The 27,040-nt window shown below is 45.0% G+C and overlaps 1 protein-coding gene across 1 annotated transcript; it reads left to right on the top strand.

Moving 5' to 3' along the window:
* The first annotated feature begins 560 nt into the window (after window positions 1-560).
* Window positions 561-7,980, top strand: PRDM13 (PR/SET domain 13). Its single transcript, XM_046676254.1, has 4 exons — window positions 561-704; window positions 2,183-2,314; window positions 2,613-2,733; window positions 6,236-7,980. Exons 1-4 carry the CDS (start codon window positions 561-563, stop codon window positions 7,978-7,980), a joined length of 2,142 nt encoding a protein of 713 aa, XP_046532210.1.
* The last annotated feature ends 19,060 nt before the right edge of the window (window positions 7,981-27,040 follow it).

The following is a 27,040-nucleotide window of genomic DNA, read 5'->3' as shown; positions in this document are numbered from 1 at the left end:
GGAATCAGCCAAGTAGACTTAAAGTAGTCACTTATTTCCCAAAACTGGTTTGTCGGCGAACAATAAAAGGAAGTAAAATTTATGGAGAAATTATACAGTGGATTTGTCACTTAAAATATCGTAACTGTCTCGAGGACAATACCCCATGCTGAGGATTAATGGTCCCGCCGGACCTTTGATTCACCAGCGCCTTTTCTTCGCCCTTGACAAATTGGATTTTTAGGAATGGGAAGGTCGCCTGGACCATTGTGCGCCAGCCATTCAGAGGCCTCGATTATGCAGGGGGCTGAGGGAACCACTCCATGTGACCCTCTCGGGTGGGACTTTGCAGCTGCTCCGCAGCGCAACTCTCTCACCAAACTCCGCGCCCTTGCGCTCGCGGTGCCAAAAGGCGCCCGCCCCGATTGAAAAGGCGCAGTGCATGCCCGGCCGCGTCACTCCGCGGGCGGAGGACGCACGTCGGGGCGCGGCTCCCTGTCTCGCGCGCTGCTGGGGCTCTGTCACTCGCGACCTGTCGAGGACCTGCGCGCCCGAGCGCCTGCCTGGCGGCGGCGGCAGCGATGCACGGAGCCACTCGCGCTCCGGCCACCAGCGTGAGTGCCGATTGCTGCATCCCGGCCGGCCTGCGCCTCGGGCCGGTGCCCGGAACCTTCAAGCTGGGCAAGTACCTGTCAGACCGCAGGGAACCCGGGCCCAAGAAAAAGGTATTAGCCATTCCGACCTCCGCCCCCTGCCGTTCGCTTCCCTTTGCCGCGGCCCAAGAAAGGGGTCGATAGAGCAAGCGGAGGAAAGGGGTGATTCCAACTGCCAGGTGGAAGCGGATGCTGATTCCTCCCCGCCAGTCACGTTAACTGAGAGCTGGATGTGCGCCGGGTTGTGGGAGAGGACCTGACAGAGGGGACAGCCCCGGGGTGGGATGCATGGGCTCTTTGCGTGTCGGGACCACTCGGACCCCGAGGTTTTCTGGAGCTCTGGGGTCTCCTTCGCAGAGGCGCCCCCTCCCTCGCCTCTCTCGGCTGACGCGCCTTCTCTAGGTTATACAACGCGCAGCGCGTTGAGGACTTTTCTTCCCTTCTTCCCTTCGATATGCTAATCTGGTCTTACATTTACCTTCAAATAATTTAATCTCGTTTCCTCTGAAAAGATAATTTGGGAACGTCAGTTCCTAGAACCTCCCCAGATTTTCCTTTCCGCGGATGTCTGAGTGCTGGTTGTGGGTAAGAGGATGGAGGCTGAGCCAGGTGGTGGCTCTGACGCGGGCTCCGAGGGCGAGGAGCGCCCACTCGCGTGGCCACCGGGTGCGGGCGCCTGCAGCCCGGCTCTGGGTGTCCAGGGTCGCAACTGGGAGGTGTCAGAGCCAACCGGCCAGCTCTGACTCTCCAAACTGCGTCGCCACCCCTGACCAGAGAGGGGTTTTAAAGGGCCCCACCCGCCCGGAGGCGTCGCAGCGGGCAAAGGTCGCAAACAGCAACCAGGAAATGCAGGCGGGAGTCCGGTGGGGGCTAGGGGAGAGGACTTTAGCTTTGGCGTGCTGGCTGCTTAGAGCTTTCTAGTAAGCAATGGCTCCGGTGCCCTGCCGGCGGGACCAGCATCTGGCTCCCCGCGCAATCTGCCTCTTTCCCCGGGTCTAAAGCCGGGTTTGCCGCGCACCACGCCTTCCTCTGTAAACGCGCTTTAATTGCTTTTAAATGGCCGGTCAGCCTGCGGCCGCTTTGTTCAGATACTTTAGCTGCTTGGCTCGTTGGCACCTCCGGGCCTCAGTGAGGTGCAGCGAGAATAGGGAGGCTCGAGAGGGGGTGGGGGACACTGGGTTCTGGGACTGACTTCGAAACGTCTCTACCCTGGTGTTAGGGCTGCTTGCAGAAGCGCAAGAGGCAGCACTGGGGTGGGGGTCGGGGACGTCTTGGTACAAGATGCACCCGGGCGCTCAGGGAGGATGCTCTCTCCCCTCGTGTTGACAAGGTGGAGAAGAGGGGGGACTGTTACACTAGCCAGCCTCCCCTCTTCCTCCCTCCCACAAGCAAGGGTCCTAAGGAATTGCCCTCTTCCCAACAGCCCCCAGCGGTCTGGCCAAAGCGAACACAACCATTTTCCTGAGTCGGGTGGGTGGAGGATACACTTTCCTTCTGGGCCGTGGGCCTGGCCGTGGCGCGGGGGAGAACGACCACTGCTTGTGTTGCAGGTGCGCATGGTGAGAGGGGAGCTGGTGGACGAGTCGGGGGGCTCCCCTCTGGAGTGGATAGGGTTAATCCGGGCAGCCAGGAACCCCCAGGAACAGACTCTCGAAGCTATTGCAGACTTACCCGGAGGACAGGTACTGTGGGCTTCCCCCCCACTGCCCATTCTATCTACCTAACCGTCACTGAGGTGGCCAGCAATATTGAGAGCAAAGCGCTGTAGCTAGAGGTCTCATTTAAACGTCCCAACAACCTATAAGGTAGATACTATTATTTTCCCCGTTTGAAGAATGAGGGAAGTGAAGTTCAGAGAAGTCCAGTAGCTTTTCTAGGGTCACACAGCTTCAGAGCGGGGATTAGAACCTTTCCTCTCAGTTGTTTTTTGACCAATTACCCAGGAAATGACAGGAGGCTGTCCTGTTCCTTGCGTCCCAGATCTTCTACCGAGCCCTGCGAGATGTCCAGCCAGGGGAGGAGCTGACCGTGTGGTATTCCAACTCCTTGGCTCAGTGGTTCGACATCCCCACGATTGCAACTCCGACACACGATGAGAAAGGTATCACCTCGGACAGGGTGTCTGGGCTAGCGAGGGTGGGCAAGAGTCCAGCCGGCCTCCAGTCTTTGGGGGCATCCTCAGACCTGAAGGGCCTGTCTCTCGTGCTTGTAAAACTGAATTCACACTCCCTGTCTGTGCAGGTAGAGGGGCGATGTCACCACTACCTCCTTAAAATCCACAGTCAACGATAATGACAGCGACAATAATAATCTGGCTCACCATGGCAGGGATAAAAATACTCTTTATGAACTTCATGGGGGTCATCCTTTCCTACTGCATACTCAAAGAGACAGTTATTTACTCAATTAAGAATCAATAAAGAAGCCTTAACATATTATTAGAGTAATCACGTCATGAGCTCCAGATAGCGTACCTCAAGCCTGGAATGCTTGTAGAAGGTGGAGGGCATCTCTTTTCCACTGGTTTGAAGGAGAGTAATGTATTTCCACAGCATTTTAGAAGCATTACGGTACTTACAGCTGGTCAGTTGGCAGGTACTGAGGCCCTTCCATTTAAATAGTATTTATTCACTTCCCCCTCCCTACTTAAATTGAATCTGGGATGTATCCCAGTTTCTTCTCAGATTTATTTGATCCCTTCCAAAGCCAAGAGCGGATTTATGCAAATTAAGGTGCAGTAACTAAAGAGAAAAACATTTTCAAACCCTCCCTAGAACACTGAGGAACACTTCCTGTGGAAAAAAGCCGGGAGGTACTAAAATGGTTACGATCTTGAGGCTCCCTATTAATGCACAAGGCTTCCTTGACTTCCTTTTTTTCTTGCTAATTATTTTAGTTTGTTTGTAATTTCTCCTAAAGACACAGTTATATTTAAAGGCAATGTAATGAATGCTGTGAAATATTTTAACACGCTCTCCTCCTGAATTGCATGCTCAATCTTGTCCCTTTAGAAATAGGGCTAAAGAAATTAATACAAATGTGGGAATCAAGAAACACTTCATGAACAAGACAGAATGAAGTTTATTCAGAATGATGAATCACTTCATTTCCAAGTGTCACTGTCTTCTGTAAATTCTATTGATTTTGTGGGTAGATTTGTATGTACACTATTCATAACAAATCATCCCAAAATAGTTTCTTCCTTGCATCACATTATATTAAATTCTCCTGTCAACTTCTTCCAGTAAAAGAGAAACATGACAAACGCCCCGTAGTGGAGAAGTCTCAGAGCTGCCACTACAGAAGAGTTCAGAGGGCTACTGGCCTTTGGGGCTGGGCATTTCTGCATAGAAGACACTCTTCCTTAGCTGCTCCCAGATAGTACACAGGCTGTTTGTTTGAGTGGTGGTCCTTGTGTTTTCATTTCAACCGATAGAGCTCATAAACATCATATGATAACAGATGTCAAAATAGACACCCGTTTTCCTTTTGGAGAATGTATGGACTTTTTTGAACCTTGACTTCCCCAGCTTTGAGCTGCTTGAAATCTTAACAACCTCAGGGTTACATGATGGAGAGGAGGCAAAGTCACTTATGAAGTGTGTTTGATACTTTTGGCATAGGATGAATTTCAGAGTCTGGAAAACATGTCAGGTGGTTAGGATAAACTGAAAAATGAACGTATTGAAACAGAAAGCATGCATCTGCTTAAATCTCAAAAAGAGGAAGAAATAAGTAGGGATGACTGCTATTCTTCCAATATTGACTAACTCCAGTGGGTTTCAATTGCATAGTAAGATTAAGGAAAATACTGACCCTTTGTTTTAGGAACAAAGCTTAGTTTGCTTTACATTGAGCTGAGTCATTCTGGGGCAGCCTCTGAAAACTCTCTTTAAGAAGAGGTGTTGAGAGGGAGGTTCTGCATTTAAGAGAAGGGAGGTTACTTAAGATATTAAATCAACACACCCATCAAAAGAACCCAGAGGTCTCATCTCTCTCTCTTTTTGTCGAGATTTATTTTACATGGTGTTCAATACAAGGTAATAGAAATACTGAAATGATTTTACCTAAGTCTGCCATAAACAATTAGGATATGGTCTTATAGGCAAATCCTCTTCCCCCCTTTTTTCTGTCTGCTCTCCCTTGGCTTTAGCGGGAATAAACTGCTCCTTACTTGAGCTTCCATCTTAGTTATCTGGGGGAACTACTTGAAAGCCAGAAGTAAAATACATGAAGGGAGGAAGATCTAGAATTTTTTTCCATTGCTGTTTTTGTAGTAATGTTTTAGAAGGGTGAGCTGCTTGTGTACAAGGAAGAAAAGTTCAACTTTTCCATTAAATTTAATGAGACCAACATATACTTTGGATACTTCCTTTGGCTCAACTAACTTCTCACAGACATCCTTCACTTGAGTATTATCAACCACAACATTTAAAAAGAAACCCAACTGCGATATCGCTGTTCTCTGTACAGATGTAACATGAACTTTTTGAGTGAAAATTAACTTTCACTCTGTGATAAGAATCTGTTTCCTACTTGTGTCTCTTGATTGTGTTCACAGACCCTAGCACAATGAAAGACAACTAATGCTAATAATATTAAACACACACAAAAAAGAGTAGACACCGAAAACACACATATAGTTCCTGGTAGAGAATTGTGCACTTATTAAAAGCTGAGTATCTATTTCTATATCACTTATATATATATATTCATGTAATATAAAATAAAACTATATATCTTTTCCAAGGACTTTACTAAGCTTGGATTTGTGTAGCTATCTAGGAGTTAATTAGTCAGCAGGTGGAACAACTGACAGGATAATGCAACATCATCCTTCAGTTTTTAGAATGTCAGGACATAGGACTTTTTCTTTTCTCCCATCAAATTAAATGGGGTTAAAGAGGGAATAAGGATACAAATAATTTTGAAGAACAGCAAATCATAGTCCCTATGTGGTCCTTCGGTTGGTCACGCTCCAGGAAAACCTCAGGCAAAGTGTTTAAGGCTGGGAGGGGGTGGGAAGGGTGGGTAGTGAACATAAAAGACATTGTTCTATGAAAAGGAATGATTACATATGGCCCATACATACAGGATATTGTCTCGCCTGGTAATGAGGCGCTCACAACCATTAGATTGGCCTTTGTTCAGTTTATCCAAACTCCTTGACATACGCCACCTATTCTGCAAACGCCAACAGATGGGCCCGGGCACAGCACAGCCTCAACACTTGATTTAAAGCAACAGCTGCTCTCTACTCTCGTCTCTTCCCTGGCCAGCCTGCCTGAGCGCTGCCCTCCCAACGAAGATTTGCTCGGATGGCCCGGAGGTGGTCTTCGTTGGAAAGGCCCAGGTCATCCTTCTTAGCCTCTGATTAGTCCTAGAGGATGGAGATGGTGACAAAGTTGGCCATTTGGGGCTTACCGGGGTTCTTGCTACAGTGGTGCTACCGAACTCAGTTATTCGCCAGGAGCTAAGAATACTCCTGCTTCTCCCAATACCGCGGGTCAAAACCTGGGCTTTCCCTTGGGTGCGCTGGGGCTTGCTTTCTCACTCTCTGGTCCGCCTCTCACGGGGTCGCTTTTCCACTCTCTCTTGCCCAGGGGAGGAACGCTACATTTGCTGGTACTGCTGGAGGACGTTTAGATACCCCAACAGCCTTAAGGCGCACCAACGTTTCCACTGCGTGCTCAGCAGCGGCGGGAGCCGCGCCTACCTGCACCACGAGCACGCGGCTCGCCAAGGCGCTGCCCCGGCCACGGATGGCCTTCGCCTCTCTCCGAAACCCCCGGCGCCTGACTTCGCCGCGGCCGCCTCGGCGGGGAATCTGCGGCCCCACCCGCAGGCCCAGCCGCCCCTCCAGGCCTGCGGAGCCCGGGAGAGCATCAAGCGCGAGGCGTCCTCCGCGCCCTCGGCCACCTCGCCGCCACCGGCCAAGTGGGGGCCGTCCAAGAAGGGCAAGGAGCAGCCGGACCGCGCCCTGGACATGAGCGGGGCCGCCCGGGGACCCGGCCACTTTCTCGGCATCGTGGGCGGCTCCCCAGCGGGGGGCGGCGGCCTGGCCTTCTACCCCGGCGTGCGCTCAGCTTTCAAGCCCGCCGGCTTGGCCAGGGCGGCCGCGGCCGCGCACGGTGACCCCTACCGGGAGGAGGGCGGCGGCAAACCGGGGGCCGGCCTGGCCTTAGGCAGGCTGCTGGGCGCGGGCCGGGGGGGCGGACGGCCTGGAAGCGGGGAGAACCCGGCGGCGGGCGGCGCGGGCCACCACCATCACCACCACGCGCATCACCACCATCACCCTAAGTGCCTGCTCGCGGGGGACCCGCCGCCGCCGCCGCCGCCTGGCCTGCCCTGCTCGGGGACCTTGCGCGGCTTCCCTTTGCTCCCTGGCCCCCCGGAAGAGGCTTCCGCCTTCAAGCACGTGGAGCGCGCCCCGCCCGCCGCCAACGCGCTACCGGGAGCGCGTTACGCGCAGCTGTCGCCGGCGGCCGGGCTGCCCCTCGAGCGCTGCGCTCTGCCGGCCCTCGACGCGGGCGGGCTCAAAGCCTACCCGGGGGGCGAGTGCAGCCACCTGCCTGCCGTCATGCCGGCCTTCACCGTCTACAACGGGGAGCTCCTCTACGGCTCCCCGGCCGCCGCTGCATATTACCCGCTCAAACTGCACTTCGGCGGGCTGCTCAAGTATCCGGAGTCCATCTCCTACTTCAGCGGGACCACGGCGGCAGCAGCGGCGGCGGCCGCTCTAAGTCCCGCCGAGCTGGGCTCCCTGGCCAGCATCGACCGAGAGATCGCCATGCACACGCAGCAGCTGTCCGAGATGGCAGCCGGGAAAGGCCGCGGCCGCCTGGACGCGGGGACGCTGCCACCGGCCATCGTGGCGGCGGGTGGCGCTGGGGGTGGCGGCAGCGGGAGCGGCGGCGCGGGCAAGCCCAAGACGGGCCACCTGTGCCTCTACTGCGGCAAGCTGTACTCTCGCAAGTACGGGCTCAAGATCCACATGCGGACGCACACGGGCTACAAGCCGCTCAAGTGCAAAGTGTGCCTGCGGCCCTTCGGCGACCCCAGCAATCTCAACAAGCACATCCGGCTGCACGCCGAGGGCAACACGCCCTACCGCTGCGAGTTCTGCGGCAAGGTGCTGGTGCGACGCCGGGACCTGGAGCGCCACGTCAAGTCCCGCCACCCTGGCCAGAACCTGCTGGCCAAGGCGGGCGACGGCCCGGGAGCGGGGCCTGACTATCCCCCGGAGCCCGGAGAGCCCAAGAGCGACAACGACAGCGACGTGGACGTCTGCTTCACGGACGACCAGAGCGACCCCGAGGCCGGGGGCGGTGGCGAGCACGACTCGTAACGAGTCTTCCCAGGAAAGGGCGTGTGTGGGGGGTGTGGACAGAGAGAAGAAGTGGGGGTTCTGTTATGGGAGAAGAGGATCTCCTGGTGGTGAGAATGACTCTGTTGACAAAACCGTTTTTATTTTGGTTGGGCGCCAGATTTGGAACAGTGAGGGGTTCCCGGTCCTATGCTGAAGCTCAGAGCAAAGGTTTGGAGCTGTCTTAGAGAAATCTGGGCTCCCGAGCAGCCCGAGGCTGGCGGGTCCTGGCGCGCTCCGAGTCTCTGGACTCCGCCGACAGGCTCCCCGCAACCGCCCTGGCGGTCTGCTCTCGAGGTTTAGGATCACGCTAATGTGAACGTCACAGCGCCCTCGAAGGCGCCGATTTTAACTGCCACGTATTTTAAAATTGTTCTTTTCTGTGGAGGAAATTGTGCCTTTTGAAATGATGTTTTGTGTGAGTATTTTACATTAGCATTTCACTGCGTAGGCAGAACAGTAGTCACAATTCGGTAGACGTGACATCCATACACTTGTTTCCATTTCACGTGTTCTGGCGTCAAAGACTACGCCTTGCCTCATTGAATAGATAGTGGTAGAAGGAGTACAAATTGGTCAAGTTGCAATTATTTATAAGAGAATAATGACAAATGTAAAATATCTAAAGCATGAATCTAAGAGCACGCAATATATAATTTTAAAGAAAATGTCCTATTTGGTAGAATACAAATGTGATGTATGTTGTTTTATAATGAATGATGTACAGTGGATTCAGTATTTTGGTCTTGGTTCCAGTTTGTGCAATCTTTAATAAAAATAAAGATACAAATGAGAGTTTCATCACTTAGCGATTTCAGCAGATCCTTTAAAGAAACAGTTTAATTCCAAAACGATTTTCAAGGAGACTCCATAATAAGATAAGTCACAGGACACTTGAATACTTTGATTATTCATAAAATAAATGTTAAGCAGTGTTGTAATAGGGAAATATACCATTTTCAATATGTGCATTTCACAGGCTCCCAGATAGCAGGCAAAAAGTTTTCTGAAACCATGTTAATCATGCTAAGTGTTTTATGTTGACAGAAAGAAGCTAATAAGCTTCAAGAACACACACACACATATTCCTTGTCAAAAAGAATCATGGGTCTGTAGAATCATTATTTCTTTTTATGTACCATTTTGACAGAACTTTCCTTGGGAAGAAAAAAAAAAAAGACAGAAACTGGCTCAGTGCCTTTTATGATTCATATACTTTAATATTCATTCAACAAATACTAAAAGAGAATCTATTTTGTTGGAGGTGCTGATCTGTTTGCTCTACGTAGGTTTCTTTTTTCCACGTATTCTTTCCAACAATCTGGTACTGTCGGTATGAGTCTCACTTTACAGAAGAGAAAAATATATTCCTCAAGGTCACTGCGAAGTCCATAATTAGAACGGCAAATTTAGAAGCAGTGACTTTATTTACGGGTATAAAAAAATTAACACTAGCTAATGGAAGGATATAAAGTATATAATTTTGTGGGCTAGAACTGGAAAGCACCCTCTCCCCTTCCTCCCCTTCCTTCCTTCTTTCTGGCTCTCCTGCTCCCAGGTCTGCAGTGCTCTTCCCAGAGGTCGGTGGGAAGATTCTAGCAGGTCACCAAAGGGTCTGGATATTTAACGCAGTTAAAAATGCCCTTTATTTTCTGGATCCTGAGTACTGCAGCAGTCTCCACCCTGCTGTCTCCCAGTTGGGAACACAGCTTTAGTCACCAGGTGGCTGGCAAAGACTTTTTCTGACCCACCACAGCAGGAGGCGTGGGTGGGTGGGGGAGGGCATCTGACTTCTATGGGTGGTGATCAGCAAAAATATTTCTTCTATGAGAAAACTTACTCAGAGAAACATAGATTTTTTAGTGTCAGCTCACCAGAAAATATTTTGCTTTGTAAAAGAAAGCCCAAAGAGTAACAACAAAAAAATGTGTGGGTTAACATGTACGTATCGTTGGCAATGATGTTACCATTTATGGAGTATGTCCTCTGTGCCAAATCCTTAGGCTATTTGCAATTCTTTCTTCTCTGAAGAGGATGATGATGGGCTTGTCCCGCCTGGTCCAGAGATGGCTCAGTTACAGAGGACTGGACATGAACTCAAGCATCTGCCTGTTCAGTCTGAATTCCTGGGCCCAGGGCTTCTCATCGCCTGCTTAGTATCTGGTGTTGCCCTTTGAAGCAATTATTGCTTGAAACCGACCCCACCCTTATAAAGAAATATTGGAAAACTCTTCTGAAATCAGATCATGTAAGTCCTCGGGGAAAGTGAGAAATGTTACTCAGATTTGAAACATAGGAAAAGTTTTATCAGTTATAAAAGTCATGTTTCCTTCTCCCATTTCCTAGCTCAGTACTAAGTCCTACACCTCGTGTTGTTTTTGTGTGAAGATAAGGAAATAAAAATAATTTGGTCAAAGGAAATACATTTAGAATTGGTAAAGATTTAATAATATGAACAAACAAAAATTCTAGCCTTCTGTTTCCCCCTTTGTAAATTGATGCCTACTATGTTATTAGAATAAATTTCAATGTAAAAAATGAAAATTGAACATAGATTTAAAAGGCTTTTAATTGCAGGTCATTTGTAATTCTCCATACGTTGCCTCAGATAACTTGTATACTTGTGTATGGTTGTGCACACTATTAGTCCTAATTAATACGATTTATTTTAATGGCAAAGTCAAATCACTGATATACAATCAGTAACAATAATATTACTTATTTTAAATGGCTCAGTTGAATTAGTGTTTCTCAGATGACTTCTTTCAATCTCTCCACTCCCATCCCTCCACCCTCAATCTTCTCAATCTGGTGCCCTTACTAACTTCAAGCGTTATGCTAAAGCCAAGGGAAGTTTCCGAGATTTTAACTGAATATTTAAAAAAATTAGAAAAAGAAGATAGGAGGATTCATGACTTTTAAAAGTGAAAGACTTTAGATTGTTTGGGCCTAGTTAATTTGGACATTAAAGCGTTTTGCTAACCTAAATAAATCAGGCAGACGTGGGTTCTAGGCCTGCCTCCACCGCTTACTAGCTTGGCATCTGGGCCAGTCTCTCTTTCCCTCACTTTCCGCGGCTGTAAAACAAGTCGAAATAAACAAGAGGGTAGTTGTGAAGACTGAATGAGTTAATGCAGGTAAAACGCTTAGAATCAAGCCTGACGCATAGTAAACTCTCAAACAATATTAAAATAACTCTAGCACCTCTTCTTGGTTTCATGTCGAAGAAATCAACGAATGAGATAAGGGTTGACGCCGCCGTTTTATAAGCATTAACATCTTTTTGCGAGGCACTCGGTCTCCTCTTTGTTCACGTCTAGTCCTAGAGAAACTTGCACCAACTTCAGCAAAGAAAGGTCTCTCACGCTTTTGCTAAGTTAGAGAAACTTCTTCAGACCCCTTATCAAGTCATCTTTCCATTTTAAGCTCAGAAACAGCTTCAAATGGTTCATAGCGGTTAAATGAACGGGAGAAGAATGTTTTTCGTCTGTTTCACTAATTTTTGAAATGCTCAGCTGCGCGGCGAGAGAAGAGTTTAAGCAGAAGAATGCAGCTAAGGTGAGCGCATACATCTCCACTGCTGAGCCGAGCAGAGAGGAGCATGCAGCAAGAGCTGCGGTTCCCCAAGGCTCTTTATGAGGAAAGTTTATTTACTGTCTGGACTCAGAGGGAAGGAGGTGAGGGGCGTCAGGGCTCGGCTTATAACTGCAGTTCAGAAGAGCTGGAGGAGCAGCGGCGGTACTGATGGTGGTGGTGGGGGGGGGGGGGGGGGGGTTCCAGAGTTGAGAGGGCAGTGACTGGCTGCGCGTCTTTAGTCTGAGCACTCCCATTGGCTCATCCGTTGGAGCCAGGGTTGCTATTGGTGGCGGACTGGCAGCGCGCGAAGATGCGGGCAGTCGCTGTCTCCCGGGACCCTGGGCCCAGCGGCGGTGTCTCCGCTCGGGTGAGTGTTGCGGAGGCAGGCCGTGTGTGTGACGCTCTTGAGACAGCTTCACAGTCCCTGGGAACATGCTGTTGCGGGTTCTGGGTTCGGAGCAGAAGTGTGGTAGTCTCTCGAGTTTAGGTGTACAGTTCGGGAGTCCTGGATGGGAGAGAGATGCGGGAAGACCCCTAGGGCGCCCAGCAGGTGGCCGAGGGAGTTCCAGGCGGCGACCTAGTTCTTGTTTAAGTGCCCCTGCCCTGCCGTGGCGGGAGCTGCGGCACCAGCGCAGCGCGCCCTCGCCATCTGCTGCTTCCCTAAAGAGAAGACGGCAGAGGCGCTGGCGCCATCCGGAGGTCAGACGTGACCCTTGGCCACCCAGGTGTGAGTTCTGAAGGCGAGGACTCAACAGACGGCGGGCCAACGTGTTTAGTTCCAGAAGGAGCGTGGCGCTCGCTCTGGGCAGGGTGACCTTCCTACAAAAGATGAAAGGAGAGCTTCTGTCATCTGCGACTGTAGTGTAATTCAAATTAGGTGTAACCCCGTTGTACGACAGACAACTTGTTAATGCCTTTGGCTTGCAAACCATCCAAGCACCCTTCAAAAAGGGACTGAGATGGGGTGGACTATATGTATGCGTGTAAACCCTTTGAAGACACTGATTTTATTTCAAGTAGATGTTTTAATTATTTACATTTTAGCGTTTCATGTAAGTAGAAAAAACTAAAGCATGAGTTCATTAAACAATATAAAAGCAATAGAACAAAAGACAGATTTTTGGCAATTAGAATCAAACAGATTAAGGGAAATGTTTTCATGTAGAGTGAAGAACCTTTATTAAAATGAAAATAGATATCCAGATTTCATGAGTATTCTCTACTTTCTTTGTATCCGCATACACTTTTGTGTAATTCAGTCCTGTAGGAAATGGTTGCAAATACACATTTCTTATTTTTAATGTTGGCAGTACAGAGATGTTCCTGGAAGTTACTTTAAATAGAAAATGACTTAAAATCCAACCTTCCATGGCAAGTTATATTTGAATGGGAGACATTGAATTCCAGTGATTTGAGTAGAAAGCCTTCGGTGGAAATGTCTTATGTGACGGAAGATATAGTGAAGAGAGATGCACTAGCAGATGGCTTTACATAAGAACATAGTGAAAGTCAAAGATAGTTTTTAATTTTTTTTTTTTAATCCCTGACAACCGGCAGAAAGATAAGATTCTGTACTTGACACTGAGCAGTTGATTCCCAAATTATCACCTTAAGGTAAATGGAGACATGACCAGGTCAGGTTTAAGCTAACTTGAGTGCATTGGACCATAGCAGAAAACATCTGTGAGCAACAAAGTGCTTTCAGGTATGCTAAAAGTCAACCCAATGAGAAATGAATCAATGCAGGATGTCGCATTTTATAAGCTTATTTGTGATTTTCAGAAAGCTGAAGAAAGAAATGCCTTTGCAACCAAGAAGACATAGAGAAAAGAAAATACATTAGGGGATTTGTAGGATAGGCTTTCTGAATTATTTAAAGCTAGAGTGCTGACATGTGGTCTCAGGGTACTGGCTTTGCCATCTATAGCTGTTTGTACGTATACTGTGCCCTGTGTTTGTTTCCAAAATCAGTTTGTGTATTATTGTCCTGAATTGGTAGTTTGGGACTTCATGATATTCATATTGGCCAATATTCTCATCATAAAGTGAGCAAAAAAAAAAAAAAAGCTTTCCCTTAAGGATTTTTTTTTGATAGAACTCACTTTATTAAATCTTCATTATCCCATTTAATCTTAATAATGACCTATTTTACAGATAAGGGAAGAGAAGCTTATGTTGTACAGCCAGCTAGAAATATCCCCACAGCCTCACTCTCAACATGCTATGCGTCCTCTTTAAAACACTGTCGTCTGACGTAAGAAGTGTCCAGAAATTTGGTTTGAATCCTTTATAACTGGATCCAGTGAATGTGTTACAGGACACTGATGAGGCAAGCTGAGAGGTCAGTGTGTTCCCAGGCTTTTTCAGCTGGAACCAGAGTTAAATCAGTTAAATTAATCTTTGGCTTGTTATATACTTGAAATTACTTAAGTTCTGGTAGATCCTTATAGGGCCGGATTCAGTTCAGTCTAGTCCGGTTTGGTCTTATTAAACACAAAGATGTGTATATGGGGGTGAGTCTAGAGTGGCCCACCTGTGGTCCTGAGGACCCTGGAAAGGAAGGTATGATTCTTAGATTTGGTTGAGAATTTCAAGACTAACTGTACACTGCCAGAGAATCACCCAGTTCGCAACTTAGAACCTAAAATTTTTCTCCAGTCTCCTAGCATCCCTCGGGATTGATCACCTGTGGTGCAGTTCAGTCAATTTTCAAACTCTTTTTTCATGTAACAGGTGGATTCCCAGGAGTCTGGGTCAGGCTGCATGCAGGGGTGGGCTAAACTGGCCTGAGGCTGCTCTGCTGATAGTGGAACCAAGGGTCATCAGAAGAAGAGAAACACAGAAGCAAAATCCAAATAGAATGCCAGGCATATTATCATCTGGAAAGAGCCAGGCTGAGGCAGGATCCCAATAGATACAAGGCAGCAGAATGGAACGAAACTAGAACAAGAAGTTTGGGATAGAATGAAGGAGGTGGTGGAGGAGCAAGACTTTGAATGACTGGAGCCTGGATATAGGCATTATTTAAAAAGTTAATTTTGCTTTTTAAATAGGTAATATGATCAGATGTTCAAAGACAAAAACTGTATAAATAGGTTTATGTTTAGGAGTCTTCGTCCCACCGGATTTCTGTACACTCCTGTCCTCGCAGAGGTAATTACAGAGGTAGATTTATTGTGAAGCTTACTGGCATGAATTCCTTCCAAGACTTGTGCTGAATTTTGCCTTATTTTTCTTACAGCGGCCCCACACCCCCCCCCCCCCCCCCATCCTATGAATTTTAGAACCTACAAAATCTGGATCTGTATTTTGTAACCATTTATTTTAATTTCTTGTATACTTTCAGTGTTTCTTTTCATAAGTATAAACACCCAAATATATTCTTATTTTCCTTCCTTTCTTAGGTTAAAGATTTTTTTTTTTCTGTATCTTATGTCTTTTTTTTTTTTTTAAATAATATACTCTGGAGGTCTTTCCACAGCAGTCCAAAGAGAACTTTCTCATCCTTTTCTTCTTTCTGCTTCATGGTATTCTGTTGTGTAGACATACAGACATTATTTAACCAAATGTTCTCTTTTTTCTTTTTTGTCAATCTTTTTTTTCCCCCTGCTTTTTTCCCCCAAATCCCCACAGTACATAGTTGTATATTTTTTAGTTGTGGGTCCTTCTAGTTGTGGCATGCAAGACACCACCTCAGTGTGGTCTGACAAGTGGTGCCATGTCTGCGCCCAGGATCCGAACCAGTGAAACCCTGGGCCGCTGAAGGGGAGCCCGTGAACTTAACCACTCCGCCACGGGGCCGTCCCCCCATTGTTCTCTTGATAGACAATTCGGTCTTTTTCTATAAAGGATGTTTCAATGAGTAACTCGTGCTAAGTCACTTTGTAGGTGGGGTCCCGGGATTTTTCAGAAAGTGTCAGTGCTTTGATTGCAGTGGGGAGGTGGTCAGTGATGACTCCAAGCTGGCCAGGACAGTGTCAGAGCCAGACCAGCCTGGAGGAGATGGGTGATTGGCTGACTGCTCAACTTACTCCTTCTCTCTGTGGTTGGAAAACTCAGAGCACCTTTAGCTCTTGACCATTTCCTGCAATAGGGAGACAACAATGCGGCCTCTGTCTCATTCTTTTGTTCTCTTGGGAATTTGGCAAAGAATCCTTGGGAGATCTTGGCTATAGAATTGTACTTCCCTGGGCCAGGCAACATGGAAATCCTAATGTTAGGCTAACATGGAAAATGTGTGTTTGCTTGCATATGCATTTGAACTTTTAAAGTTCTTTCCTATGAATACTACTATCAAATTTTGATTTCCCTCTGATATGTGTTATCTAAAATTACCTTATATAAAACCGTCTTTTGGATGATTCAGACCTGCAACTGACTGACTGGAGTGTGGGCCTATGGTAAGTAGCAGGTACAGAGCACAACCCACACCAGCTGTAGGATAGTGGCAAGCACTCCAGTAGGGAACCAAACGAATGCAAATGAGATGCACTTGGCCATGGAACAAAGATGAAAATGACATTCACTTGTAAATGAGTTTTCTGTGTTTGATGTAAACAGAATGACACGTATTTTGCAGGAAGACCTCGATGACCTTAGGATAGTTGTTGAATTCATTATGTGGGGTTGCACATGTTTCTGACATTTTATCATTATTAGTGTATCTCATGACCTAACAATCTCTAGATTTTTAATTTATTTAGAAGCATTTCCATGATTTTCTGTCCTAGAGATGGTTTGAGAGTTAAGGTGAGATGCTCATCACTGAAAGGTTAAATGTTCTGGAATAAAACTTGAATCTGGCATCTTGCACTCAGATAAGGGAACAGCTGATCTGAGAGAGCTCAGGATCAAGAGGAAGATCAACTTCTCAGCTTTGCCTTTCATTGCTAGCCCTGGTCCCCAGCCTTGGCATTTGTTCAAACTTTAGACTTAGATGATTGCTATATGGCTTTGCTTTCTGAGCCTTATTCATCTTTCAACCCCCATTTAAAATCTCCCTTATTCCCTGTAGCTTTCTCTGACTGTCCCAGTCCAAGGTGGTCTTTTCCTCCTCTGAATTTCCACAGCAGGTGGTCTGTGATACTCATTGTTCACTTATTTTGTCAAATGCATATATTGGGCATGGACTACGCTGTTTGCTTTTAAAAATATCCCAGACATAATACTTTAGACATAGGTAATCGACAAATATTCAAGAATTAATTGATTAAACCCTCTTGAATGTTTCATTCTTCTGAACACTGTGATGAAGCACTGAGAGCCTGCTGCATGCCAGGCACTGCACTGGTTGGGGGTACAGGATGATTAAGATTGTCTCAAGCTGCCTGTGGTCTAGTGGAGGAGGCAAACACAGGAATAGAAATTGATAACACGATGTGCTGGGTATAATAATGAAGATAAGCTTAGGGGAAACGTATCTCTTCAGTCAGAGAAAGGAGAGGGTAAGGGCAGGGAAGGAGTTCTATGGGGAAAGTCTTCCCAGAGGAGGTGACACTTGAACTGAGTCTTAAAAGAGGGGTAGGAGTCATATAGGTCAAGGGTAAAGAGAGATGGAAGGACATTTCCAACAGACAGGCTAGCATGAGCGAAGAGACTGAGTGGAGAAGCAGCATGGGTGTATATGAGAAATTCCAGGCGGTGCGGTGGCGCTGGTGGGTAGAGCGGCCAGCAGTATTGCTGAGAGATGAGGATCTCTCTCTGAGGAAGTGTGGTGCCATGGTTAAGAGGGTACATTGACTTTGGAGTTAGGTAGAGCCAAGTTTGCATCCTGGCTCTGCATCTTCCCAGCTATGGGAACTTGGTCAAATAACTTAACCTCGGTATGCCTCAGTGTCCTCGTCTGTAAAATGGGAACAACACAGCATTGTATTTAAAGGGCTCTTGTGAGCATTAGTGGAAGTAATGTTTGCAAAGTGCTTTAGCACAGGGTAAACACTCAAAGCATGTTGGCTAGTTGCTTCTGTGAGAAAAAGACAACTTCGCAGAGTTGTGCAGGGGCTGTAAAGAGAGGGCCTCTGGAAGACGTAAACCAGCACTGACAGGCTATTTGCATTGCAAGAGGACTGTTTCGAAGGGAGGAAGACCAGTTAGGAGGAAGTTGCATTCAGCATTTCAGGTGGTAATAGGGATGGAAAAGAGAGGATAGAGTTAAATATCTAGGAGGTAACATTGATAGGATTTTGTGACTGGGTCGGGGAAAATGAGAGAGAGTGAGGAGGTAAGTGTATTGGTGACAGGACAGTTACAAAGTGATCAGTAGTATGACCCTGTATCAACAGGCTATTGGCAAATGCACTTTAGGTCAAGATGATCTTAGAGGTGTTCTGTCTTGTTGAGAAATACAGCCTAAAAAAGACTGATGCATTTGAATATATAAATTAAATACAGATAACAATTATAGTTTAAGAAAAATAGTAGTTTTGCCAATAATAGAAGGCAATAGCAATATAAAGTAATGAATATAAATATCTCATTAAAATTTATGAGAAAGCTTCATGATTCTGAAAACTAAATGGCAAATGATAAGAATTAAACAAGTTGCTGGTAAACAAAGTTGTGCAAACATATTCTTTCTCATAGAAATCAAAGATATGCACATTAAAATATCCTTAAATATAAAAATTAGATAAAAATCTAAGAAAATCCTGGTAATATTCTAAAATTGATGCAAGTACATTTTACTGATGTCACTAAAATCATTTGTCCAGCAATGTGGCAAAATTTTGCTGTAATATAGGCTCAGAACTCATATTTCTGAGGATTTATTCTAGAGAAACAATTTAACAATTTAACAAAAGCGTAAAGTTATATGCAAGTGGTTTTTCACTGCAGCACTAAACCCTTGAGAAAAAAAACCCAATGAAATATTAAAAATTAAGGTACGGTTATTTAGGGAGCATCAATATTATGGCGCATTATGAGATAATGTTAAAAATAATTACGATAAAACAGTGGAAAACTGAAAATACTAAGTGAGGAAAACTGAATAAAAATGATTGCTCGTTATGTTTGCACTTACTTAAGAATATATATTTCCTTAGATAAATACTGGAAAGTGATATGCAAAATACGAATGTAGTTGTGCTGGCCTTGTGCATATTCTCACATGAGCTACATTGCCTTTTAAAATTTTGCTTACCAAGTCTACTTCTGTGACATTATTTAGTAATTGTTAACATTTCAGTATTTTGCACTGCTGAGGTATTTTAAAGTACATTATAGTTATCATGACATATTACCCCTTAATAATTTAGTGTGCTTCAAGAGCATTTTTCTCCATAACTGTAATATCGTAATCGTATCAAGCAAAATGAATCATTCCTTAATATCTAGTACCCAGTCAATACATTCAAATTTTCCTAACTTATATATTCTTTTTAAAAATGAAATAACTTCATAAATCTGCCCAGTCCAGTGGGATTGTACACTGCTGGGTAGAGAGCGACGGGATCCCAGGCCGCTGGTGCCATCGTGGTGAGTGTCCCCCAGGCTGGCCAGCTCGGAGCGATCAGCCGGCAGCCCTCTGGGCCTCTCCATGTGGAGCTCTTGGAGGAGGAGGACAGCTGGCTCAGAGATGGTTGGCTCCATCTGCAAGTAGAGCTGCCTCTTTTTTTCCTGCCCTCTGCTCCTGGGAGCCGGGGGCACAGGCTCTTAGACCCTTGCAGCCAGCTGGCAACGAGGAGTGGGAAACCAGCCAGCAGGTCTGTGCACACGGGGTGAGGAACTTCGGAGTGGCGTCTTTGTCAAGCCAGTTGTGGAAGCTCCAAAGATTTCACACAGCCCTCCCTCCAGCCCTCCCGCCTCTGCTTGGTGCTGCCGGCTTCTAAACACCTGGCCAAGTTGCTGACTTATCTTCTCTATGATTTGTGCAAAGAACTGTCTCTTCTTTCCATTAGCTGGATCTCCTGAATTAAATCAGGCCTTAAAAAAACGACCATGAGGGATAGGACTACCTAATAAAGTCAGCAAGGCTGTCCTACACTATTGTAAAAAAAAAAAAAAAACCAAAACCCAAACGAACAAACAAACAAAACCAGTAAAAAACATTTTGCTATGGGAGTTTTCTAAAATTCCCCAAAGTAGAGAGAATGGTACAATGACCCTTCTGATGTTTTACCGATCCTGTTTCACTTTGCTTTTGCTTAAGTATTTTAAAGAAAATTGCAAGCATCAAATCAGTTCACCTGTTAATACTTTACACCTGACAACTGTCATCTCCTAATATTATCTAATACTCAGTCCATGTTAAAATTTCTCCAATTGTCTTAAAGACGTCTTTTTATAGTTAAATTTGTTTGAATTGGGATCTAAACAAGGTCCACTGATTGCCTTGATTTATGTTTCTAAAACTCTTTTACATTTTTAATGGTTCTCCTTCCCCTCCCCGCCCCGCACTTTTATTTGTTCAAGAAACCAGATCCTTTGTTCTTTATAACTTCCCGTATTCTGAATCTGCCTTCTGCCTGATCATTTCCCCATCGTGTTGTTTAACACATTACTCCTCATATTTTCTGTAAACTGGTAGTTACATTTAGAGGATTGATTAGATTAGGGTTCCGTGTTTTTATTTGGGAGAGGGGCAAGAATACTTCATAGGTGATGCTACTTACTTCTAATTGTATCACATCAGGAGGCGTGTAATGTGTGCATGTGCTACTTTTAGTGACGTTAAGATTGAATATTGGGTTCAGGCGTAGTCGTCATCTTTTCAGGTAACGGTTTTGGCAGCCACTGATGAAACTTGCTTAGATCCATTCTTTCCTTAGGGATGCAAAAGAGTGGTTTTCTAATTCTAATTATTCTAATTCTAATTCTACTATTCCTTCTGCATTTGTCATTTCTTCTGTTACCTTTTATACTGCAGGTCTCCGTAGCTGGTGGCGTTAGCCAGTTCACACCCCTTAGCCCGGCCGTGGCTAAGTTCTTGGCACAGCTGTAACTTGGCTGCTGTAATTCTGATGCTGCTTTGACAGAGAGCCTGGAACCAGCGTTTCAGAGGGAGATTTCCTCCCTTCCTCTTTCTCTCTGAAAGCTGTAAACTTTCAAAGTAATGACAACTATCAACAGTGTCAGCTTTATGCCCTGGCATAGTTTTGAGGTCTGTGTGGTATGATCTGACAAGAGGTGAAAGGTTGGCCTGATGAAAATATTTTCCTCTTCTTCAGCTATAGTGTCTGACACCCCCAACAGTGCTATTCTCTCTTGGGGCCTTCTGCAGACTCATGAATTGTAACTGGGTTAAGCTACAATGTTACCTGGGAGTGAGGATGGAGGAGAAAAGACCTGCACGTTAATGAACATATTAGCAGGAATTTGTTTAACTTATCGTTAGCTGCTTACCACCTGTTTTCTCCGTGGTTGGGTCTGGGACATGTAGTAGGAAATGGAACATGGGACTGTCAGCTTGGATGAGGGACGGAGGTTCCCATTGGCACAGATGATGTGCAGACCTGGGGCCTGATTCAGATTTTTATGTGAGAATCTCCAAGAATGAAGACTATTGAGAGGGTAGAAGGCAGAGGAAGAAAAAACGTTGAAAGATGTGAGAAGACAAATGACTGCTTTATACTTTTGTTGAGGATGACTCTGCTTAAGCCCTCAGAGTAGCCTAAAGTAAAAACAGGACTGTGCTTCCTGTTCCGTTCTTTTCTTTTCTACCATGTTGGCCAGGGGCATGAAGCTATGGGATTCTAGGTCCTAGGGGAGCTTTCCTCACAGGCCAGCAGTAATGAAGAACAGGAAGTTTGAAGGTGGAATTTAAGCAAGGTGAAGGACTTGAAAAAATATGTGAGAAACAGGAGGAATCACTTTTTTAAAGGTGAAAAATGGCAGATTGAGTCCTTTTGCCATAGAAGAAAGTTCAGTTTGCTGTTTTAGAGAAACAGACCATTTTCCCTTTCCACCTACTCAACAACCAGTTCTAATAAAGAAGTTTCATTATTTTTATCTTTATGATAATTTCAGAAACAGTAGCCCATTTATTCCTAATAATGTTACTGAAAAATACCAGTAATTATATAATGACTGCAGAAATCACATTTTTAAGTAAATGAAGAGGGAAATGATTTTTTCTTATTATATGTCCCCAATTTATATGTAATTATCAGCTATAAAAGAACCTTCCTGGTATGCCTAATAGCCACCTTTTGTCCTTGCATGAAAAGTCGAGGTTTTTTTATTCAAGGTTTTGTTTTGCTCAGCTTATTTCTGGCTGGTTGGGGAGATAGAGGCAGCTGTCTTGTGACATACCTCACAGGCCTTCCTCAGACCAGGGAGCGTATTACTCTGGAAACCAGCTGGCCATGTTCTTTGCCTGTCAGACCCAGTGCAAGCAAACAGAATTCGGGCAAACCAGTGGAAATCCGCCAGTACAGGGAGAAGTGGCTCTTGATCAGAAAACGAGGTCATTTTAAGCCAACAATTTCTGATTACTTGCAACTTTTCAGATTGGTAGATAATAACACATGATATATAAACACATATGCTTTTTTCCCATTGACTTTGACTTTATCGGTTATTTCCTCTTTTATGAAACATCCTTTGAAAGCAAGGCAGGAAATTGAACAGAACAAAATAAAACAGAGCTTTCTTTTCCTACTTAGTGATGGTGTCAGGTGGTTATATATCTACTGTCTATACATTGCAAGAGCAATAATAGTTAGAATAATAATTTTCCTTTTAATTAAAAATAAACTCTTAGCTTTTTCTCCTTTCATAGATTTATCATCTCTCTACAGCTAGATAGCTAACATAGTTTATTTTTGTATTTAGTATGTTCAGATATCATATACCATAGTATCTTTATTAAATTCTTTCTAATATTTTCTAACTTTCACATGAAGTAATATTGATATGTGGGATAACATATAGACAATATCTTTGCATATGTAAATATAGCATTACTTATAACAATATGAAGCATGTGTCCATATATTACAGCCTTACATTCATTCATTTGTGGGTCCTTTTGTTCATTCATTCATTAGCTCCTTCATGAAACATTTGTTGAGGGCTTGGTCAATGCCAGGCACTGTGCAGTCATAAAGCTACAAAGGCATGGATGGTCAAAAGATGCTGTTGGCTGCTGAGCAGAGTAAGCATTGTGGAAAGAGGCTGTTAAGGAGTATACGGTTTGAGAGAGGACCCAGGCAGGTAAACAGGATTTCAGAAATACGAAGTCCCATGGGAGTGCAAAAGAAGGAGGGACTAACCAATTCTCAGCTCACTGATGATGTTGATTTATTATCAGAGTAGGATGAGGGAGGCTTTCATTTGTTCATGTGTCAGATGGCGGGATAAATGGATCCCAGAGATCCAGCATGCTGTGTAGACAGTGCTTGGGAGCCAGGGCAGGCACACATATACCTGCTTCATGTGATATAAGTAGGTGGCCCAGAGAGGGGAAACTTAGCTCCACTTGGTGTCTTACGAACTTGGACACATGGCGATGTCACTGAGCCACCTCATTACTGGAGCAGGGGTAGGACTGGGTTTATAGGTGGGAGGATGAATGGGGTGGATGGGGGTGCAGGGGCACAGAGGCATGGACTGCGATTGCTAATGCTGTTACCTCTGCTTGGAATGCTTTTTCTTTCCTCAGTGTGGAAGAAAGCTCCAGCTCAAATGTAATCTTTTTGCTGAAGGCTTCCTGGATTTTCCTTGCAGTAGTAATTGTTCCCAATGCGTTTTGCACATATCTATATTATAGTATTTATAACATGCCTTAAATCTTTGTTTATGAATCTGTCGTCTTTAATAAAATGTCAGCTCTCCTAGCACTGAAACTCTATATTATTTTTTATATTTGCATTGCCACTCATAGCAACAGGAAGATAGTAGGCAATTAATGCATAATTTTTTTTTTCCTGAGGAAGATTTGCCCTAAGTTAACATCCATTGCCAATCTTCCTCTTTTTGCTGAGGAGGATTCACTCTGAGCTAACATCTGCTGCCAATCTTCCTCCTTTTGTATATGAGCCACCATGACAGCACGGCCGCTGACAGACGAGTGGTGTAGGTCCGCACCTGGGAACCGAACCCGGGCCACCGAAGCAGAGCGTGTCGAACTTAACCACTAGGCCACTGGGGCTGGCCCAATACAAACTTTTTAAATGAAATTAACGAGTCAGTATGTGGTTATTTTAGCAAGGTTTTTTCTACTGGGTGGTAACCCTTTTTGTTTTTTCTTTTATTTAACAAACAATAATGAGAGCAAACAGTGTGCCAGACACTGTTCTAAGCCCTTTGTACACTTTGATCCGCATAATGATCCTGTGAGTTAGGTAATATTATTATTCTCCACTTTACTGATCAGAAAACATAGTAAGCCATAAATTTGTATGTGTTTCCAATCTGCATTCATTCACCAAACATTTTTTGAGTGCCTAATTTTTGCCAGGCAACATTTTATGGATAGTGAGTACAGTGGTGAACCAAGTCCCTTTTCTCACGAAGGTTACATTCCAGTGGCAGAAGACAAACAGGAACAAATGTGTAAATAAGCAAGATACCAGGGCCGAGTGTTATGCAGATAAAATTGATGATGTGACAGGGAGGGACTGGGGAGCTTCTGTGGATCTGGTTGTCAGAGAGGCCTTTCTGAGGAAGTGACATTTAAGATGAGGTCTGAATGAGCAGAGGAGCCAGGCACTGGATATCAAGGGTAAGTCCTCTGTGGCAAAGGCAAAGCTAATGCAAATACCTTATGTCAACAATGAGTCTGGTGCTCTCAAGAGAGAAAGGCCAGTGTGACAAGGTGAAGAGTGGGATGAGCTGAGACACCTGAGGGAGGCAGAGGTGAGGTTGGTTAGGGCTCTATAAGTCAAGGCAAGGATAGTGACTTCAGTTCCAATGGTGGTAGGAAGCCATTGGAAGGTTTCAGACAGGGCAATGATGTTTTAAAAAGATCATGTTGGCTGCTGGGTGGGGAAGGTATTTGTGGAGTGAGGCAAGAGTGGAATCAGAAAGGCCATCTGAGAAGTGATGGACGCATTTCAAGGGAGAGGTAATGGTGGCTTGGACTCTACTGTTAGCAGTGGAGGTGGTGACAAGTGGTTGAATGCTGGCATATGTTTTGGAGATGGGATCTAAAGCACTCGCAGATGGATTTCATCTTGGAGATGAAGGAAGGAGATGAATCAATGTTAACTTCTGGATTTTAGGTGTGCAAGCTGGGGTGGCTGGTGGTGCTGTGGCTGAGATGAGGACGGCTGGGGGAGGAGCAGTTTGGGAAGTGAGGATTATGATTGTGATTATGATTTTTCCTGAAGGACTTAGCAACAGTACAAGATTAATAGAATGTAAGTGAGTGGATCATTCCAGTTTAGTCTTTGCAGTGGGAATTGGGGAGGTGACCACCTCGCAGTTGCACAGGGAAGGAGATTGTATAAGTTGTGTACTTGAAGAAGAAGAAAATGTTGATGTGCTTCAGCATGATGCAATCAAAGATTGCATGTACATTCAGGTGGGAGAAAGCTTGAAGGATGAGAGGATGTTGGAGTTTGAGATTTCAGATGTGGAACTCTCTGGATGATGGTAAGATCCAAGATGTCCTGGATACATGGACTGCTGAAGTAGAGTGGAGGTAAAATCTTTAGAGTTTAAAATGTTAAGGAAATGTGGTACTGTTGGAAAAGTTGTTTTTTTAAAAATGGATATTGAAGTCCCAAAGAATGATGAAGTGAGCCAGAGAAAGGAAAGTAACCAGGTGCCAAAATCATGGGAGGAAAGATCTGGCAGATGACAAACATGAGGAGATTTGGAGGGTGATGCAGAGGCAGCATGGCTCTCAGAGACTTGCGTGGAAATGGAGTTGTCTGGATGCAGGAGAGGGTAGGAGAATGCTGTCCCCAGATCCCTTGGAAGAGGGAACAATCCTTCTTCAACAAAGGGAGCCCCCGGGGGTGCTGGGTCCTGGGATAGTGGGAAGCCTAGGCTTTTGTTTGCTCTGGAGTTACAGGGAGCACTCTGTGGGAGGTTCAGGGTGCAGCAGGACCTGCTCATGAAGGACTTGCTGGGCTCAAAGGGAAACATAGAAAAGACTGAGCTGGAGGAGGACAGCAGAAGAATAAGCTGTGAGCTAGGGGTTGGAGGAGAGGGAAGAGGACTGCAGCAGGGCGTGTTCAGAACAATATGGGAAGAGGATAGGCTGCCAGAGAGACTGGCAGTTGGGGCAGTAATAAGAGCCATACAATTTCCACATACAATGATAAAACTTTGGGACAAAGTTGTTTGTTACAATTTGATAGGATTAAAATCCTAGTTCTACACAAAAGATTAGTTATTAAGGTACCTCTCCAATCTCTCAGAGACATCATAACCAACATATCCCATTTAACATACCAGTAATGTGACAAACTGACTTGCGTCCTCGTTGAGATGCACTTTAAAGGACCCAACAGCAGCTGCCTAGAACGCCTGCCAAAAATGTTTGACCTGAATCTAATCATGAGGAACAGAACAATTTAAATTGGGGGGATTCTTCAAAACAATTGGCCTAGATTCTTCCCAAAGGTTAATGTCATGAAAGACTAAAAAAGACTAAAAAGCTGAAGAACTGTTTTAGATTAAAGGACATTAAAGTGATAACAATTAAATGCAATGTGTGATCCTTGATTGGATTCTGGATTGGAAACACACACACACACACACACACACACACACTCCCCAAAATCCAATTATAGAGGACATTATTGGGAAGATTAGGGAAATCTGAATATGGATTCTATATAAGACAATAGTGTTGGATCAATGTTTAATTACCCAAGTGTGATGATTGGTTTCTTTTTTTGAGGAAGATTAGCCCTGAACTAACATCTGCTGCCAATCCTCCTCTTTTTTTTGCTGAGGAAGACTGGCCCTGAGCTAACATCCGTGCCTGTCTTCCTCTACTTTATATGTGGGATGCCCACCACAGCATGGCTTGACAAGCGGTGCCATGTCTGCACCCGGGACCTGAACCAGTGAACCCTGGGCCGCCGAAGTGGAATGTGCGAACTTAACCACTGTGCCACCAGGCTGGCCCTGATGATTGTTTTAAGGTTATAAAGAAGAATGTCCTTTTTCTTAGGAGATGTAAACTAAAGTATTTTGGAGGTGAAGTGTTGTAGTGTATGCAATTTACTGAAACTTGGTTCAGCAATATCTATGTATCTGTGATATCTGTATTTATATCTCTATAAAATATATTATATCTATCTTTCCATGTCTTTATATTTAGAGGGAGAGAAAGCAAATCTTTAAATTGATAGATAAAGCAAGTGCTTTACATTTGCAGAATTGATTTTTGAATTGTGATCAAAGTAAAAAATATTTCAATAATTACATTAAAAATACCACTTAAATAAAAATTATTTTAAGAATTATATTAAAACTAAGCATAGAGCACCATCAGTCCCTGAGGGTTAGTATGCTCTATTGCCAGATCAATAACTAGTCATCATGACCAGTTTAATAATATAGCATG

The sequence above is a fragment of the Equus quagga genome, chromosome 11, assembly GCF_021613505.1.
Source record: "Equus quagga isolate Etosha38 chromosome 11, UCLA_HA_Equagga_1.0, whole genome shotgun sequence".
NCBI classification, from domain to species: Eukaryota; Metazoa; Chordata; class Mammalia; order Perissodactyla; family Equidae; genus Equus; species Equus quagga.
This window is presented reverse-complemented; position numbering and strand designations above follow the sequence as displayed.

Bases quoted from the DNA above. Each gene is read 5' to 3' on its own strand.
- PRDM13 (XM_046676254.1), top strand. From the start codon at position 561: ATGCACGGAGCCACTCGCGCTCCGGCCACCAGCGTGAGTGCCGATTGC. The intron at 705-2,182 runs GTATTAGCCATT...CTTGTGTTGCAG, and splicing joins AACCCGGGCCCAAGAAAAAG to GTGCGCATGGTGAGAGGGGA. The intron at 2,315-2,612 runs GTACTGTGGGCT...CTTGCGTCCCAG, and splicing joins CAGACTTACCCGGAGGACAG to ATCTTCTACCGAGCCCTGCG.